This window comes from Xenopus tropicalis, chromosome 5 (assembly GCF_000004195.4).
Source record: "Xenopus tropicalis strain Nigerian chromosome 5, UCB_Xtro_10.0, whole genome shotgun sequence".
NCBI classification, from domain to species: Eukaryota; Metazoa; Chordata; class Amphibia; order Anura; family Pipidae; genus Xenopus; species Xenopus tropicalis.
The window spans coordinates 25,721,252-25,738,861 of NC_030681.2; the positions used below are offsets into that span (position 1 = coordinate 25,721,252).

Here is a 17,610-nt window from a genome sequence, read left to right on the forward strand (position 1 = left end):
ATTTCAAGAAGGATTTACAGAAGCATAATAAAAAATACTGGCTTAAATCTTAAGGGCTTTCTGTCAGAATTAAGACATCTAATTGCTCTCTGGATTTTGTAGCAAGGTAAATGGCAGCCTTCTGAAATCTTATTAGTAGTAAATTTGCTATGTAATGGATATATTATAAAGAATATTAGATTTTCTGAGGATGTTACAAACAGTGCAAATGTCATTTGCCCACAATAAAGAGTTCCTTTTGGGGAGGGAGTGTTAAAGCGTTCCCATTTTTTTGCAAAGACTAAGGAATAATAATCTGATGTAACCTCCTTGAAACATTTGAGTGAATTAGATGCCAGTACAAGTTTGGTCCTGGCCCAGATAACAATTGGGAATGTTAGAAAATCCCATCAGGTGAGGACCACATCAGGGTGCTGATTCAGTCCTCCCTTGAACAGTTTCCCTAAGCCCCATTTGGATCCAATTGGCACTGGGGCCAAACAATCAGGGCATCCCAATTTGGACTGGTGTGTAGCTGGCCAAACATATATATTATTAAGTTGCTGATGTTCTAATTTTAGCAAATCAACAGAGAAGATACCTAGGGGCTCATTTATCAGCAGCGGCCAGTAACCCCATAGCAACCAATCAGTGATTACCTTTTGTGGATGGAACAATTTGATTAGTTGCCATGGGTTACTGCCCACAGGCAAATTTGCCCACTGTTGATAAATGACCTCCCAGACTGAATCTCCTAATTTAGGAACCACTGAAGACAGTTTGGGACAACAATATACAGGCAGGCAAGGACAGGTCTGGGCTGGGATTCAAAATAGTCCCGGGCATTTTAAGTTCACAGAGGCCCTAACAGCCCCCACCAGTCCAATAATTTCTGTCTATGGCATCTTACAGCAGCCCCTCTGGCATTTGCCTTTGGGACCTGGGCAAGGAAGAGTGGCTTGTATAAAGGTCAGCATACAGGAAAGAGATAAAAGCAATATTACAATTTTTCACTTTGCATTAAAGGTGAGCATGTAAGTAAAAAATATCCCAAGAACCTTAATGGAGTATATAAATTCCACCTGTCACAGCTTCTAACAGAAATAAATAAAAAAAGTGCCCCACTGGACACGCAACTCTGTGACAGGAAGCCTTCAGTGCAAAAATGCCTACTTGTCAACAGGTGCAGCAACCAATCAGCAGGCAGCATTAACTAGCACTTTCATCCAATTGGATATAATAGCAAACTAGACCTGAAGCAGGCACTGCACCTTTTATTACATTACTCTTATTTATACTTTATTTCATTGGTTCTACCCTCAGTAACCATTTAGCTGAATAGGGGAATAATGATATTTTTTTCCTAACTCATATCAGAAAAAAATAAGGAAACATCTCCCCGCTGATTCATCAAACTGTTTGTGATTCAACATGGGATCTAAAATTGTCTCCACTTGCCATTACCAGAACTCCATGTTTACACATTTTATATGATTTTGTATTAAATTAATATGTATTAATATTATTATACTCAGTTTTCAATTACCAACACTTCACAGCAAATACATACAGTGTTAAATCAGTCCCGGTGGAATATATATTCAAAATTACCTATGATACACATCATACGAATATGTACCTGGTTCTTCAGTGACATCTACTTTGCCAACCTTTACACCAAGTGCATGGCTCCTCTCTGCAAAACTCTCCCACGCTGACTGAATTTGCTGGCAGGCTGGACACCAAGGAGCATAACTTGGCAAAAACAAAGAGAGAATTTTAAATGAATTCATGAAGTTTAAAATAAAAATTAAGGAATGTTTTCCTGGCCTATCCATTTTTCCCTAATGTTTATGAAAATACAGGGCCCATGGCCCCCCTGGTATAGGGTTGGATTGTGTGTCTGGATATAAGTGCTTTATTCAGCAAGGCACTAGAAAATAAAGAACAGTAAATATCAACCCTACAGCAAAGTGAAGCTTCTCAAATAACCCTGAATTCAAGTTTACATAGTGAAATGACATTTTATTAAAAAAAATAAATAAATTGCCCTCTGGTTTACAAATGAGCATCTCCGGTAAAACATTTTGTGCCACTTCAGTAACATAAATTCAGTAACATAAAAACTCTTCCTTTTGTACTGTGCCACTAAAACGTAATCATACTCATCAGTTGCTTCCAGCACTATGTATGACAAGAGCAAACTATTAAAATCAGGCATAAAATGTTGTTCCAGTAAGCAGCCTCTGCAATGTGAGCCATTTAACACCCTCAGGTTGTTTAATACATTAAAGAGTGATCTTGGAATTGAATGATTTTATGGGGTTAAGCAAAAAGTGTTTTTTAATGTGAAGTTGCCTGAAAGATTCATTCCTTGATGAACTTAAAATATGCTCCTGGACTATTATTAAGACAAGTCAAGTGCATTAAACTTTTCATTCAAGACCATTTTCATATCAGACTCAGACTAATAACGCATACTAACTTTTCATACGTATTGAATGGAGTATTAGCACCAATTCTCAGAGTACCTTATTTTAAGATAAACCTAAACATACAAACTGCCTAACAAAAAAGAAAATGCTATTCTAAGTAACTTTCCAATATAAATTAAGGTAAAGCTTTCAATCATTTATTTGGAAATGTAATTGAATGATTACTTCTGGTTCCCACTTGAAACAATGTAGCAGAAGTTAGCCTTGAATGCTTTACAAGGTCTATTAATCTGCTGCTAAATTATTTCAAAAGTTAGAACCACCAGGTAATATCTCACACTCTTCACAAATGGAGTGGATTTCCCTATGATTTCACTTACTTACATATACAACTTAGGGATTTGTTTGGTTTTCAGCTGAATCTGAAATCTGAGGTGGACTAGAATATCCTTTTTATGTTTTTCAGGTGGGCAGAAAAAAAACCTACAGTAAAATCCAGAAAAATGTAAAATGGTCTAATTAACCTATGTAGTGAGTGCTATTGAGTGCCAATTTGTAATTGATCTTCATTGTTTATTATTTGTGGTTTTTGAATTATTTAGGTATTTGTTAAGCAGCTCTACACTTTGGAATTTCAGCAACTATCTGGTTGCTTGTGTCCAAGTTAACCTAGCAACCAGGCAGTGGTTTAAAAGAGAGACTGGGGTATGAATAGAGGAGGGGCTAAAAAGAAAGATAAGTAATAAAAAGTAAAAATACAAATAACAATGTAGCCTCACACAGAAATAGTTTTTTGGCTGCTGGGGTTAGTGACCCCCATTTGAAAGCTGAAAAAAGTCTGAAGAGGAAGGCAAATATTCAAAAACAAAAAAAAAATCAAAAATAAAACATGAAGACCAAGTTGCTAAGAAATGGCTATTCTATAACATACTAAGGGGCAGATTCATAAAATCACGAGTGTGAATCCCGAATGGGATAAATTCGGATTGGATATGAAAATTTCAGAAGATCGCAAATATCACGAAAATACTTACGAAAAAATCGTATTAGTCATGATAATATTGTATTGGCGATCCGTCACAAGTCACGAAATTGTCGTACTGAACGATTGTAAACAGTAGGAAAACCTTTCCGATTTTTTCGCGCAGGCGTACGAAAAAGTCACGCAAGCGTATGAAAAAGTCGTGCAGACGCCAAAAAAGTTGCGCAAGCGACAAAAAATTCTGCGAAATTCTGCGTGGAGCATTCTTGTCTTAGTAAATCTGCCCCTAAGAGTTAACCATGAAGGTGAACTACCCCTTTAAAGAGCTTCAAGTAATGTATTAAAGCAACTTCAAGTATTCAAATGATATAAGCACAAGTTGTTCTTTAAAATAGATTACTGACATGTGTTTATGAGAAGGTTTAAGCAGTGCAGAATTAATGTACATGACAGCAGAGAAGAGAAATTAAAAGATCAAATTCAGATGCACAGCCTAATGCAATAAGGGATCTGTGTAAGGGCATAAGAGGTGCTAACTTAATGGAATTCACTATTTACAAAAGAACCCATGGCAAGATATGTATGTGGTTAGTATTTGAAAAATCTTACTTTCACTAAAATAACACTTACAGAAAACAAAATTATGTGCAAAAAAACGCCTGAAACGAATTAGAATTGGCAGGACCAAAGAAAAAGTATAAAATGTGGAAAAATATTAAAATTAAGTAAAGTAAAATTGAAGTTTATCTGTATGAAAACTCCTCCAGTAATAACACAAAGCTAAAGGAAGAGCACACAACTGTGCCCCTTTTAAGCTGGCCATACACGTGGCGATCTGACGATATTTCGTGCGACGGTTGAATCGGCAGGTAAGGAGGTAGAAACAATAGGATTTCTACCTCCTTCTGCCGATTCAGCTCTGAAGGGAGATTTTGGTCAGGCGCCTTCTATGGCGCCCAATCAAAATTTTCAAACTGGTCCGATCGGCGAGTCGGCCGTTATCAGCAGCTTCATGCGATATCGGTCGACTCGCCGACATACCATACACGCACCGAATACCGTACGAAACGAGGTTTCGTACGATATTATCGGTGCGTGTATGGCCACCTTTAGACTAGTGCCACACGGGGCCAATTTTCAGCCCCTTCCCTGCACCAGCCGGCTACCTTCCCTGCACCCAGAAGCATAGTCTTGCATTATTTGGCTTGTATCTGCAACGTCTGCCTGCGCCTGGGTGGAAACAATGCTTCCGCGTGCAGGGAAGGTAGCAGGTTGGTGCCAGCATAGGGGCTGATTCTTGGCCTGCCTTCTCCAAGAAACAGCGCTTTGTGGCACTAGCCTTCGGAATTTACAGCAAACAAATGTAAAAAAAAAAATGAAAACAAATATAAACTAAAAGAAAGAAAAAACAAAACGGCAGGCCATAAATTAGGAGTTGTATTACTGGCCAGGAAGCACCAGCATTTGTTGATACAGTTCAGCCTAACACAATCTTGTGCTTCCATATGACTGGCAAGGACCCAGCAACTTTCTTTGAAACTACCATGTGAGAGTTGCCTTTCGGTAAGGTGCAATACTTACATTTAAAATGGCATTTTTGTTTTAGGGGCCCTTCACGCAAAAGTGTTTATGCACATTTAAAGAAAATGCAATTCTAAGTAACATTCCAATATTCATTAATTAAACACCTTTAAGAATATGTTAAAGCTTATTAAAAGTCCCAGAGGAGACCTGATTCCTGTTACTTTACTTTAAGACTAATGTCCCACAGAGTGAGTTAATTGCCGGCAATAGATCTCTGCTACCGTGCTTGACTAACTGCTCCAAAATGCCTTTCCACCGGCTTCCTCCTGCAGGCGACTGGAAAGCTGAAGTGATGAGCAGGATATAGAAAATATGGGCAAAATATTGTTGTACAGAGAAAAAGTAAACCATTTTTAAAATTTGTAATCATTTGATTAAAAGATAAGAGATTGTCTTTCTGTAATGCGGAGGGTTTCTGGATAACATATCCCATACCTGTACTATTAAGGGAGAAATAAAGGTATAATCACTGTGATTATAAGAGGAAGAAGATCACTGCGAATTAGCGAGGACTTCTAACATGAGCACCAGCCCAGGGTATCAGGCTAATTACTGGGGGGTGGTAACATTTCGCAGCTCCCCACCACCTGGGGATTAGTGATTTTACCTTTAGCTCTCCTTTAAAAGAGAATGCAGTTCTCTTTATGTTCAACATTATATGCCCCCAATATCATTTGGGTTTGGCTGCCCGCACAAAGAAATTTAAAAGCAAGTCGCAGTTTGATACTTGATTGAAAACATGTATCAAAATAGCCAAGGTGGCTAACAGGGTAAAACTATATGTAGAACACCCTTCCTTTTAACTGAATATGACTTTGAAGAATATTTCTGTAGGACTGTGTGGATCCATTTATTTACAGCACAGATGTCAAACCTGTCTCACAAGCTGCAAATCTGTCTCTTTTACCCCAAGGCCCTTCCCAGTGTAAACTTTTTCTGAAGATAATGTAGCTTGTACATACTTGCCTTCCTTTCCTTTAGTAGTGATCATAAAGGATCATAAACCCCAAAATGTTGCATAACAAAAGAATATATCATTTTGAACAGCGTTCCAATATATATTTTTTTACAAATTACAAAAGTTATTTGTAGATGTACTTGCTATTGAAAGCACTGTTTGTCCCTTGCTATTCTCTGAACTGCTGACTACTGAAATAATCAAGTGACAGACCTCTGGAGAAGCTTGCAGCGCATTCAGGGAATTAGAGTCTTTTCTGGATGATGGCTGAAGTTTGCTACATTGTTTCAAGAGTCAAATAATTTAACATAAGTTGGCCCTGAATGCTTCTTCAAGGATCTGTTTACAGTGGAGGAAATAATTATTTGATCCCTCACTGATTTTGTAAGTTTGTCCAATGACAAAGAAATGAAAAGTCTCAGAACAGTATCATTTCAATTGTAGGTTTATTTTAACAGTGGCAGATAGCACATCAAAAGGACAATCGAAAAAATAACTTTAAATAAAAGATAGCAACTGATTTGCATTTCATTGAGTGAAATAAGTTTTTGAACCCCTACCAACCATTAAGAGTTCTGGCTCCCACAGAGTGGTTAGACACTTCTACTCAATTAGTCAACCTCATTAAGGACACCTGTCTTAACTAGTCACCTGTATAAAAGACACCTGTCCACAGAATCAATCAATCAAGCAGACTCCAAACTCTCCAACATGGGAAAGACCAAAGAGCTGTCCAAGGATGTCAGAGACAAAATTGTAGACCTGCACAAGGCTGGAATGGGCTACAAAACCATTAGCAAGAAGCTGGGAGAGAAGGTGACAACTGTTGGTGCGATTGTTCGAAAATGGAAGGAGCACAAAATGACCATCAATCGACCTCGCTCTGGGGCTCCACGCAAGATCTCACCTCGTGGGGTGTCAATGATTCTGAGAAAGGTGAAAAAGCATCCTAGAACTACACGGGAGGAGTTAGTTAATGACCTCAAATTAGCAGGGACCACAGTCACCAAGAAAACCATTGGAAACACATTACACCGCAATGGATTAAAATCCTGCAGGGCTCGCAAGGTCCCCCTGCTCAAGAAGGCACATGTGCAGGCCCGTCTGAAGTTTGCCAATGAACACCTGAATGATTCTGTGAGTGACTGGGAGAAGGTGCTGTGGTCTGATGAGACCAAAATAGAGCTCTTTGGCATTAACTCAACTCGCTGTGTTTGGAGGAAGAAAAATGCTGCCTATGACCCCCAAAACACCGTCCCCACCGTCAAGCATGGGGGTGGAAACATTTTGCTTTTGGGGGTTTTTTTCTGCTAAGGGCACAGGACAACTTATTCGCATTAACGGGAAAATGGACGGAGCCATGTATCGTGAAATCCTGAACGACAACCTCCTTCCCTCTGCCAGGAAACTGAAAATGGGTCGTGGATGGGTGTTCCAGCACGACAATGACCCAAAACATACAGCAAAGGCAACAAAGGAGTGGCTCAAGAAGAAGCACATTAAGGTCATGGAGTGGCCTTGTCAGTCTCCGGACCTTAATCCAATAGAAAACCTATGGAGGGAGCTCAAGCTCAGAGTTGCTCAGAGACAGCCTCGAAACCTTAGGGATTTAGAGATGATCTGCAAAGAGGAGTGGACCAACATTCCTCCTAAAATGTGCGCAAACTTGGTCATCAATTACAAGAAACGTTTGACCTCTGTGCTTGCAAACAAGGGTTTTTCCACTAAGTATTAAGTCTTTTTTTGTTAGAGGGTTCAAAAACTTATTTCACTCAATGAAATGCAAATCAGTTGCTATCTTTTATTTAAAGTTATTTTTTCGATTGTCCTTTTGATGTGCTATCTGCCACTGTTAAAATAAACCTACAATTGAAATGATACTGTTCTGAGACTTTTCATTTCTTTGTCATTGGACAAACTTACAAAATCAGTGAGGGGTCAAATAATTATTTCCTCCACTGTATCTATTGGCTTCTCTTACATTGTTTCCCACTAATATATAACACATAATAAACATTTTCCCAGATTTTGCACCATTTTTTTCTGGTCCCCTAAAAAATGTAAAATGGGGGTTCTACTGTATATTGCAAAATAACATTCAAACCACTGAAAATGTAATTCATGTGTATTGGAAATTACATTGTCTTTTATTAGGCAAATTTTTATTTTGGGTTTTTGTATTCCCTTTAGGCCAACACACAAGGAGATTAGTTGCCCTGTGATTAATTTCCTCTAGTAGTGGAGACTAATCTTTAAAGGCTTTTCTACCAGCGGTAATGTAAATCGTCTGTAGGAAAACATATGTGTCACTTTGGCTTTCCAAACTCGCCCGAAGTCTCCTTGTGAGGCAACTTCGGGCAGAAAGCCTAAGCAACACATATGTTTTCCTAATGGTGATTTACATTTCCTTCGGTAAGAAAGCATTCAGAGAAAATTAGTCGCCACCACTAGAGCAGATTAACTGCGGGGCAACTAATCTCCTTATGTGTCACTGGTCTTAATAGTCATTTACTAAAAGTGCAGATAAAAAATTCACTACCATTACTGGTAAGAGGGCTACTTACACCACAGATAAAGCACAGTCAAAAGGCAGGCGTACTGAACCTCTTTATGCCTTTTCTGCATTTGTTATAAACTAAGTTTGTATTTATATGATTTAGGTTTGTAAAAATGCACGCTTTTGAACTCTTAATTCTATATAAAACCACATAAAAGCCACAACTGATCAGTGTCCCCCTGAATGACAAATATCCCATTGGAACAGGTGATCTGGAGCAGTGCAGGGGTCACATTTAAATGTAAGAGGAGTAGCTGGTGGCTGGAAGGGCCTATCTTAATGTAATCTCTATATGCTTTGTTGTATAGTGCATAAATATTTTCTATTGTCTTCTAAATGCACGTCAAGCGCAAGAAAATACCGCATGTGGCATCAAAAAAGGTGATGAAACGTGAATGCAATAAATCACAACTCTGTACAACTGGGCTGAATATAATGGAATCAGCTGATGAGTTTAGGTGTGCTCAAACCTGCTTTAAACACATAAAAGGGCCTGTATGCAAGAAGCCTAAAAGCAGCCAAATTGTGCAACGCCTACTATATAATTATAAGTGGCTTAATGGTAATAGAGTGAGGGGTATCCACCCATTTTCAATAACCTGGTCACAAATTAATTTTAACACATCTGCGCAGTTGGCCAGCTTTAAAAATCTGGGACCAAGTTTCCAAAGACTGATGCTCCAAATAAGGCACTGTCCCTAGAAATTAAAGAAAACTAATAACAGTACATAAGTCAGAGACCAACGTACCACAGGGCATAGGGGCAAAATCATCCTGCTCTATTATACTGCCAGCTGATAACCCTGAATGGATATTTATACAGCACTATGTATGTGTAGCACTGTAAGTTAAAACAATACAGTAACAGAAGATGGGGATCAATGCAGTAATATAAAATAATACTAAAATTCAGATCCATTTAGGAAGAATAAGTGCTAAGAGACTCAAGAGAAAGGAGGCCCCTTTCCACTAGAGCTTACAATCTAAGTGCATGACAGATCTTGTCCATATGCAAGTCCAGCTCTTTCTCCTACCCTCTAGGCTGCTGTAATGGGACAGGCTGAGGCCACTGTCACTGTGTGGTATACACAGGCTGCCTTGTATGTATGTATATATGTATAACTTTATTTATAAAGCACCACAAGGGTAGACACTGTACAATCTTACAATATACAAAATTACACACAGGGAGGACAAGTGTTAGAATAAATACAATAAATAAGTATAAATACACAAGAAGTAAGTGCCATGTGGTATGAGACACAGTAGGAAGGAGGTCCCTGCTCCATAGACCTTACAATCTAAGTACTTAGTAGTTCCTGCACAGGGACTGTCATTCTACTGTATACATAGGCTGCCTTTTACTGTTACTGCACTGGGGCTGTCACTGTGCGCTATACACAGGCTGCCTTGTACTGTTACTGCACTGGGGCTGTCACTGTGCGCTATACACAGGCTGCCTTGTACTGTTACTGCACTGGGGCTGTCACTGTGCGCTATACACAGGCTGCCTTGTACTGTTACTGCACTGGGGCTGTCACTGTGCGCTATACACAGGCTGCCTTGTACTGTTACTGCACTGGGGCTGTCACTGTGCGCTATACACAGGCTGCCTTGTACTGTTACTGCACTGGGGCTGTCACTGTGCGCTATACACAGGCTGCCTTGTACTGTCACTGCACTGGGGCTGTCACTGTGCGCTATACACAGGCTGCCTTGTACTGTTACTGCACTGGGGCTGTCACTGTGCGCTATACACAGGCTGCCTTGTACTGTCACTGCACTGGGGCTGTCACTGTGCGCTATACACAGGCTGCCTTGTACTGTTACTGCACTGGGGCTGTCACTGTGCGCTATACACAGGCTGCCTTGGGGCTATTACTGCACTGGGGCTGTCACTGTGCGCTATACACAGGCTGCCTTGTACTGTCACTGCACTGGGGCTGTCACTGTGCGCTATACACAGGCTGCCTTGTACTGTTACTGCACTGGGGCTGTCACTGCGCGCTATACACAGGCTGCCTTGTACTGTTACTGCACTGGGGCTGTCACTGTGCGCTATACACAGGCTGCCTTGTACTGTCACTGCACTGGGGCTGTCACTGTGCGCTATACACAGGCTGCCTTGTACTGTTACTGCACTGGGGCTGTCACTGTGCGCTATACACAGGCTGCCTTGTACTGTCACTGCACTGGGGCTGTCACTGTGCGCTATACACAGGCTGCCTTGTACTGTTACTGCACTGGGGCTGTCACTGTGCGCTATACACAGGCTGCCTTGGGGCTATTACTGCACTGGGGCTGTCACTGTGCGCTATACACAGGCTGCCTTGTACTGTCACTGCACTGGGGCTGTCACTGTGCGCTATACACAGGCTGCCTTGTACTGTTACTGCACTGGGGCTGTCACTGCGCGCTATACACAGGCTGCCTTGTACTGTTACTGCACTGGGGCTGTCACTGTGCGCTATACACAGGCTGCCTTGTACCGTTACTGCACTGGGGCTGTCACTGTGCGCTATACACAGGCTGCCTTGTACTGTCACTGCACTGGGGCTGTCACTGTGCGCTATACACAGGCTGCCTTGTACTGTTACTGCACTGGGGCTGTCACTGTGCGCTATACACAGGCTGCCTTGTACTGTCACTGCACTGGGGCTGTCACTGTGCGCTATACACAGGCTGCCTTGTACTGTCACTGCACTGGGGCTGTCACTGTGCGCTATACACAGGCTGCCTTGTACTGTCACTGCACTGGGGCTGTCACTGTGCGCTATACACAGGCTGCCTTGTACTGTCACTGCACTGGGGCTGTCACTGTGCGCTATACACAGGCTGCCTTGTACTGTTACTGCACTGGGGCTGTCACTGTGCGCTATACACAGACTGCCTTGTACTGTCACTGCACTGGGGCTGTCACTGTGCGCTATACACAGGCTGCCTTGGGGCTGTCACTGTGCTTGTAAGTAAATGATATTGGCTGTCCTACTGTGGGCTAAATAGTTCAGCTATGCCTGCACACTGTACTACATCTCCCATGGATCCTGGAGAGCCAGTGCTTGCTGGGAAAAGTCAATAGGAATAGGGACCCTTACCCATACTCACAATTTAATCATCCACTCCCCCTCCAGCAGTGCCGACCAGTTAGTGGAAGTGACAGCTCTCACCCCGCTCTCAGCCTGGGCACCTCTGCACTCCCCGGGCACCCACAGCACTACTGCTATAAGAAGCAGGGCTGCCCGTGAGGGAGCTGCCGGTGTGCGCTCCACCATGGCTCCGCTTTCTCTCCGCACACAGGCTGCCATGTTGGTACACCTCGTCCCGGTATCAGGAAGTGCCGCGGGCGGAGGCTGCTGGAGTGTAGAGCAAAGACGTGTGTGTGTGTGTGTCTCACACCCTCCCTGATGCTCTGTACCACAGGGGGCGGTGAGGTGGCACTGAAGCATAAGCCTCTCCAGTATGGGCCTTTTGGTTGGCAGTGCCAAGATAGGGCATCCCAGCGGTCTCCGAACTACAATTACCACAATCCCCCTGCCGATAAATACGGCGCAGGAAGAATGGGAATTGTAGTTCTTTAACAGAGGGCTGTCTATCTGCATGGTTCTGGTAATATGTAGGTCTGTGGCAGTGCATTGTACTTATGTGGTACCTAGTGGTTATAAGTAACGGTACGGTAAAATATTTATTGCCTGCCTTGTATTTATTTGGTCAGGAGCGTTGTGCGGATGCTTTACCCGGCAATGCCCCGCCCATTCAGCCTTCCCGCCAATCCGGTGCGGCTGAACTAGTGCGCGGGAGATTTAAAGCTGGCAGCTTGTCAGCGCCTTGGCGCGCTTCTCTTTATTCTGCGCGGGTTGGGTGCTGCTGCTGCTGCTGCTGCTGCTGCTGCTGCTGCTGCTGCTGCTGCTGCTGCTGCTGCTGCTGCTGCTGCTGCTGCTGCTGCTGCTGCTGCTGCTGCTGCTGCTGCTGCTGCTGCTGCTGCTGCTGCTGCTGCTGCTGCTGCTGCTGCTGCTGCTGCTGCTGCTGCTGCTGCTGCTGCTGCTGCTGCTGCTGCTGCTGCTGCTGCTGCTGCTGCTGCTGCTGCTGCTGCTGCTGCTGCTGCTGCTGCTGCTGCTGCTGCTGCTGCTGCTGCTGCTGCTGCTGCTGCTGCTGCTGCTGCTGCTGCTGCTGCTGCTGCTGCTGCTGCTGCTGCTGCTGCTGCTGCTGCTGCTGCTGCTGCTGCTGCTGCTGCTGCTGCTGCTGCTGCTGCTGCTGCTGCTGCTGCTGCTGCTGCTGCTGCTGCTGCTGCTGCTGCTGCTGCTGCTGCTGCTGCTGCTGCTGCTGCTGCTGCTGGCTGCTGCTGCTGCTGCTGCTGCTGCTGCTGCTGCTGCTGCTGCTGCTGCTGCTGCTGCTGCTGCTGCTGCTGCTGCTGCTGCTGCTGCTGCTGCTGCTGCTGCTGCTGCTGCTGCTGCTGCTGCTGCTGCTGCTGCTGCTGCTGCTGCTGCTGCTGCTGCTGCTGCTGCTGCTGCTGCTTTTATTATCAAATTTATGGCAAAGTGATAGCGTTTGCTTGGGGCCCAGAGGGGAAAGGAGATAAATAGACAATGTTAACGACTTATGTTGAGTAGAAATAGTTCTGTAGAGCCTCATATAGCCTAACTACTCTTACCGTGTGTTTGAACCCCAAGCACCAATGGAACGCTTATAGGAATTCTTGTTGGCAAGTAATCCAGTTTGCAGTTTTTTAAGAGCATTTAGCTCCAGTTTGGAATTTCAGGTGCTGTCTGGTTGCTAGGGTGCAGTTTAACCTAGCAACTAGGCAGTGGATTGAAAGAGAGACATGAATATGTATAGTGGAGGGCTTAAATAGAAAGATAAATCTTGAAAAGTAACAACATTAAAATTGTGGCCTCACATAGCAATTTGTTTTGCTGCCAGGGTCAGTCAACACCCATTTGAAAGTGGGGAGAAAGGCAGTTCAAAAACAAATGTAAAATCTAGACCAATTGAAAAGTTGCTAAGAATTGGCCATTCTATAACATGTTAAAATTTAACTTGAAGGTGTACCACCCCTTTAACAAAAAAAAAACCCAAAATCTTACTTTAACTGATTAACTAAAGCTGGCCATACATGTTTAGCTTTAACTATAATGCCCAACCATGTCGGCATGTGTGGCCAGGCGTGTGGTCCTTCCCACTGTAATTCCTGCTATGTCCTCACTTTCTGCTATTTTGGCACTATGGAACAACATAAAGGTGGCCCTGCACCCGTGGAATCTGTTGTATTTGCCCTGAGAGCCGATCAGTAGGGCAACAGCGATCCCAAATTATATTATTACAATTATAAGTAATTTTCGAACATGCATAAATTACACTTTTTCTAATAGTTACTGTATTTGCAAATATAAGTGCTATTAATAGCTATCCCATAATCATATTGTCTGCACTTCAGGTTATGACCAAATAGCCATGGCTGGATACAAAATCCTGGCATTTTAACTGTGATGTGCCTTGTTATTATCTCATGTTGGTCTGGTAAAACATTGTTTTTTAAAGGAACAGTAACACCAAAAAATTCAAGTGTATGAAAGAAATTCCAATATAATGTACTGCTGCCCTACACTGGTACAACTGGGGTGTTTGCCTCAGAAACACTACTATGGTTTATATAAAGAATGCAGCTATGTAGCCATGGGGGCAGCCATTCAAAGGAGAAAAGGCACAGGCACTTGGCAGATAACAGGTAAAACACTATTGTATTCTACAGAGCTTATTAGTTATCTGCTATGTAACCTGTGCCTTTTCTCCTTTTTTCCAGCTTGAATGGCTGCCTCCAGGGCTAAACAGCAGCTTATTATATATAAACGATAGTAGAGTTACTGCAGCAAACACACAACTTTTACCAGTGCAGGGCAACAGTACATTATATTTCATTTACTTTAAAACTCTTTAATTTTTTGGTGTTACTGTTCCTTTAACATATCAGTCAGCGAGAGACACAACAACTGTAGCTGAGAAACCCAGATTGTGCTTAATGATAAGGGCTATGTGTTATCTGTGTAAGTACATGAGTATATTTTTACAGGCAAAACCAGAAGTTTATGAGTTATTCCTCACGCCTGAAGGGTGATTTGCTTTTCATTTTTCTTTTGTTTGTTTTCTTTTTACTGTTGGACACATTCAAACAGAATGATGTTTTAGTGGGTGAAACTTGCTAACTGAAAACCTAACGTTGGCTAAATGGCAGAACAAAAAAAATTGTGAAGTATATCAGTGCTTAATTTTGCCCGTTTCTACTACATGCATATACAGAACTCCTTAAAGGAGAAAGAAGGGCAAAGTCACTTGGGGGTGCCAAAATGTTAGGCACCCCCAAGTGACTTTAATCACTTACCTTGTACCCCGGGCTGGTGCCCCTGTTAGGAGAAAACAGCACCAGCCCGGGGTACCTGTAACAAGCGCTTCCAGCTTCCCTTTCCGAAAATGCCAGCGGTTGGCGCATGTGCAGTAGAGTGAAAAGCCGACTTTTCTGTTAAAGTTCCGCTATTCACTCTACTGCGCATGCACGCACAGGGAACCAGGAAGGAGGAAGCGATCGCTGCTACCCCGGGCTGGTGCTGTTCTCTCCGAGCAGGGGCACCGGCCCGGGGTAAAAGGTAGGCGATTAAAGTCACTTGGGGGTGCCTAACATTTTGGCACCCCCAAGTGAATTTGCCTTTCTTTCTCCTTTAAAGAGCAAGGAAAGGCTTCTACCAAAGCCCTTAATATATTGTAGAGCCCCCTTGCCTGTAGCAGATCGGCATTTTTTTTTTTTTTTTTAAATAACCCTCCCTTGTCCCAAAATGTGCCTTCAAACTTTCCTTTATTTTCACCCTGCGGTGGCCGCCATGTTGGAATTTCACCCCTGGCTCCCCCAGCATTGTTCCTGCACAACCAAAATACACCCCGCTCGCACCCCCCCCGCGACCGAGTACCCTCAGCGCCACAGTGCCACACTCTCAAACACCCCTCTCCCCACAGAGCTCGCCTGCTCGCCTGTTCTTCGCTCTGATCGCTCCCCATTCTGTGTAGGGTAGGGGGAAGCGCGCCTGTTTGTTACACTGAAAACTGCAAAGTGCATGGGCCGCCTACAGTGTCCCGGTCCTACAGTCAAGGGAGGAGCGATGCATTATGGGAATCCTCTTTACACAGCTCAGTGTTTGGCTTCAGATCTTCTGAACAGGTGAAATATGGGGAGACTTAAGGGCACTACTGAGACACCTGAAGGTATGCCTGCAGCTTGAGATTAACTCTTTACTAGCCTTTCCTTCTCCTTTAAGCATAGGGATGCACCGAGTCCAGGATTCGGCCAAGATTGGGACTTTTTCAGCAGGGTTCGTCCAAATCCATGCCTCTGGCCTGACCAAATCCTTTAAATCATGTGAGTTTTTGTCACATAAACACAGAAGCTGTTTTTCTTTAGCCCTTCATTATTCTACTTTGCATATGCAAATTATGATTAGGATTCGTGTCAGTATTCGTCCGAATCTTTCACAAAGGATTCAGGGTTCGGCTAGATCCTAAAATAGTGAATTCAATGCATCCCTACTTAAGCATAACCACAGCTCTGGGCAAGCCTAACAATTTGTACATTATAGCAAATGTCAGAAGGGCTTGTGTAAAATGCCACAAACGGTCACTATTTGTTGGGCCTGTGGTGGGCTGTTTGGGCCTCTATGTACTCTCAGCTCAGACCTGGCCCTGGGGCAAGCATGTTTCATCTGTAGTCCAGTACTGTGCCAGTTGAATTGCAGACAATTCATGGGCACATATTTATATGTCACATGCTCCCATCTGCCTTCAATTTAAGACACGCAAATCTTTGTTCCTGTCGTATCTTCACAACATTTTGCCATTAACTGGGCCAAAAGCCAACTAAAAAGGCAGACAGTACTGTGCTAGCCATGGAAAAGTTAATACCATTGTCACTCAGGCAGCTTATTCATCTGCAGTTCCTAAATACATGACTTAAAGATACTGACGTGAAAAAACTATTTTTTTAAAATATTAATGTACATAAAAAGTTACCTATCGTTTGTGTTGATAATTTTTCACTGACAGGTGTTCTTTTGCTAACGGCCTACTGCAGCACAAATATGGCAGCCCCCTCATAGAGGAACTTGGGGATCAGATAAGTAATGTAAAAGCACTGGGCAAATTGGTTTAAGGCAAAATTATAAAGCTCATGCAAAGACAATGTTATGATATATTTAAAAACAGTTGAATTTTTGGTGTCAGTATCTCTTCACCATACATGCTACCTAAGGTGGGCGATATCGGGATAATTTGATTGTTTGGCCAATGCAGTCCCCAATCCAATGGAAAATCAAACCTGCCTGATCAACACCTGGCTGGCTTATTGTTGGCCAGGTATCGATCAGGGTGCCCCATACATCGGCAGATAAGCTGGCTTATTGGTCTGAAGGACTTGAATCAGCAGCTTCTGCAGGCACAAGTCTATGTGGTAGCATTATCAAGAGCAGCTCTATATACTGTAGTTGGAACCCATGGAATATTCCACATGGCCCTTGGCTCTAGAACAGTTAACACCATCATTTACCTGTTCATTTTGCTGTTCCTCTTTAATGGGGTTGTTCATCTTTGATTGAACTTTTAATATAAGGCACTTTGCAACTGTGTTAATATATGTTATTATTAATTATTTTACTGTTTATTTTACTTTACTTGTTGACAATTATCCAGTTTGGAATTTCAGCAGTTATCTGGTTGGGAGGCTTCAAATGACCCTAGCGACCTGTAGTTTGAATGAAGGACTGGTATATGAATAGGAGAGAACCTAAATAGAAAAGTAAGTAACAAAAAAAAAAATAACAATAAAATTGTAGCCCTATGGAGCAATAGGTTTTTGGCTGCTGGGGTCAGTGACCCCCAGTTTAAAGTCAGAAGAAAGCAAATAATAAAAAAAAACTATAAAACATAAAGAAAGCCAATTTATAAATTGCCTAGAAATGGCCATCCTATAACATACTAAAAGTATTCCCATTGTATTCTACACAGTTATCTGTTATCTTCTTATGTAATCTGTGCCTTTTCTCCTTTTTTCAATTTAAATGGCTGCCCCCATGGCTACACAACA

At 42.7% G+C, this 17,610-nt stretch overlaps 1 protein-coding gene across 1 annotated transcript in view; it reads right to left on the reverse strand.

Moving 5' to 3' along the window:
* The window catches only part of tmx4 (thioredoxin-related transmembrane protein 4), a gene marked incomplete at its 5' end in the record, with an annotated part of 33,442 nt that extends 21,529 nt beyond the window's left edge, over positions 1–11,913 (reverse strand). The window contains 2 exon segments of the mRNA NM_001039737.1: positions 1,619–1,734; positions 11,601–11,913. Coding sequence (NP_001034826.1) covers positions 1,619–1,734; positions 11,601–11,800 — 316 coding nt within the window.
* Between the last annotated feature and the right edge of the window lie 5,697 nt (positions 11,914–17,610).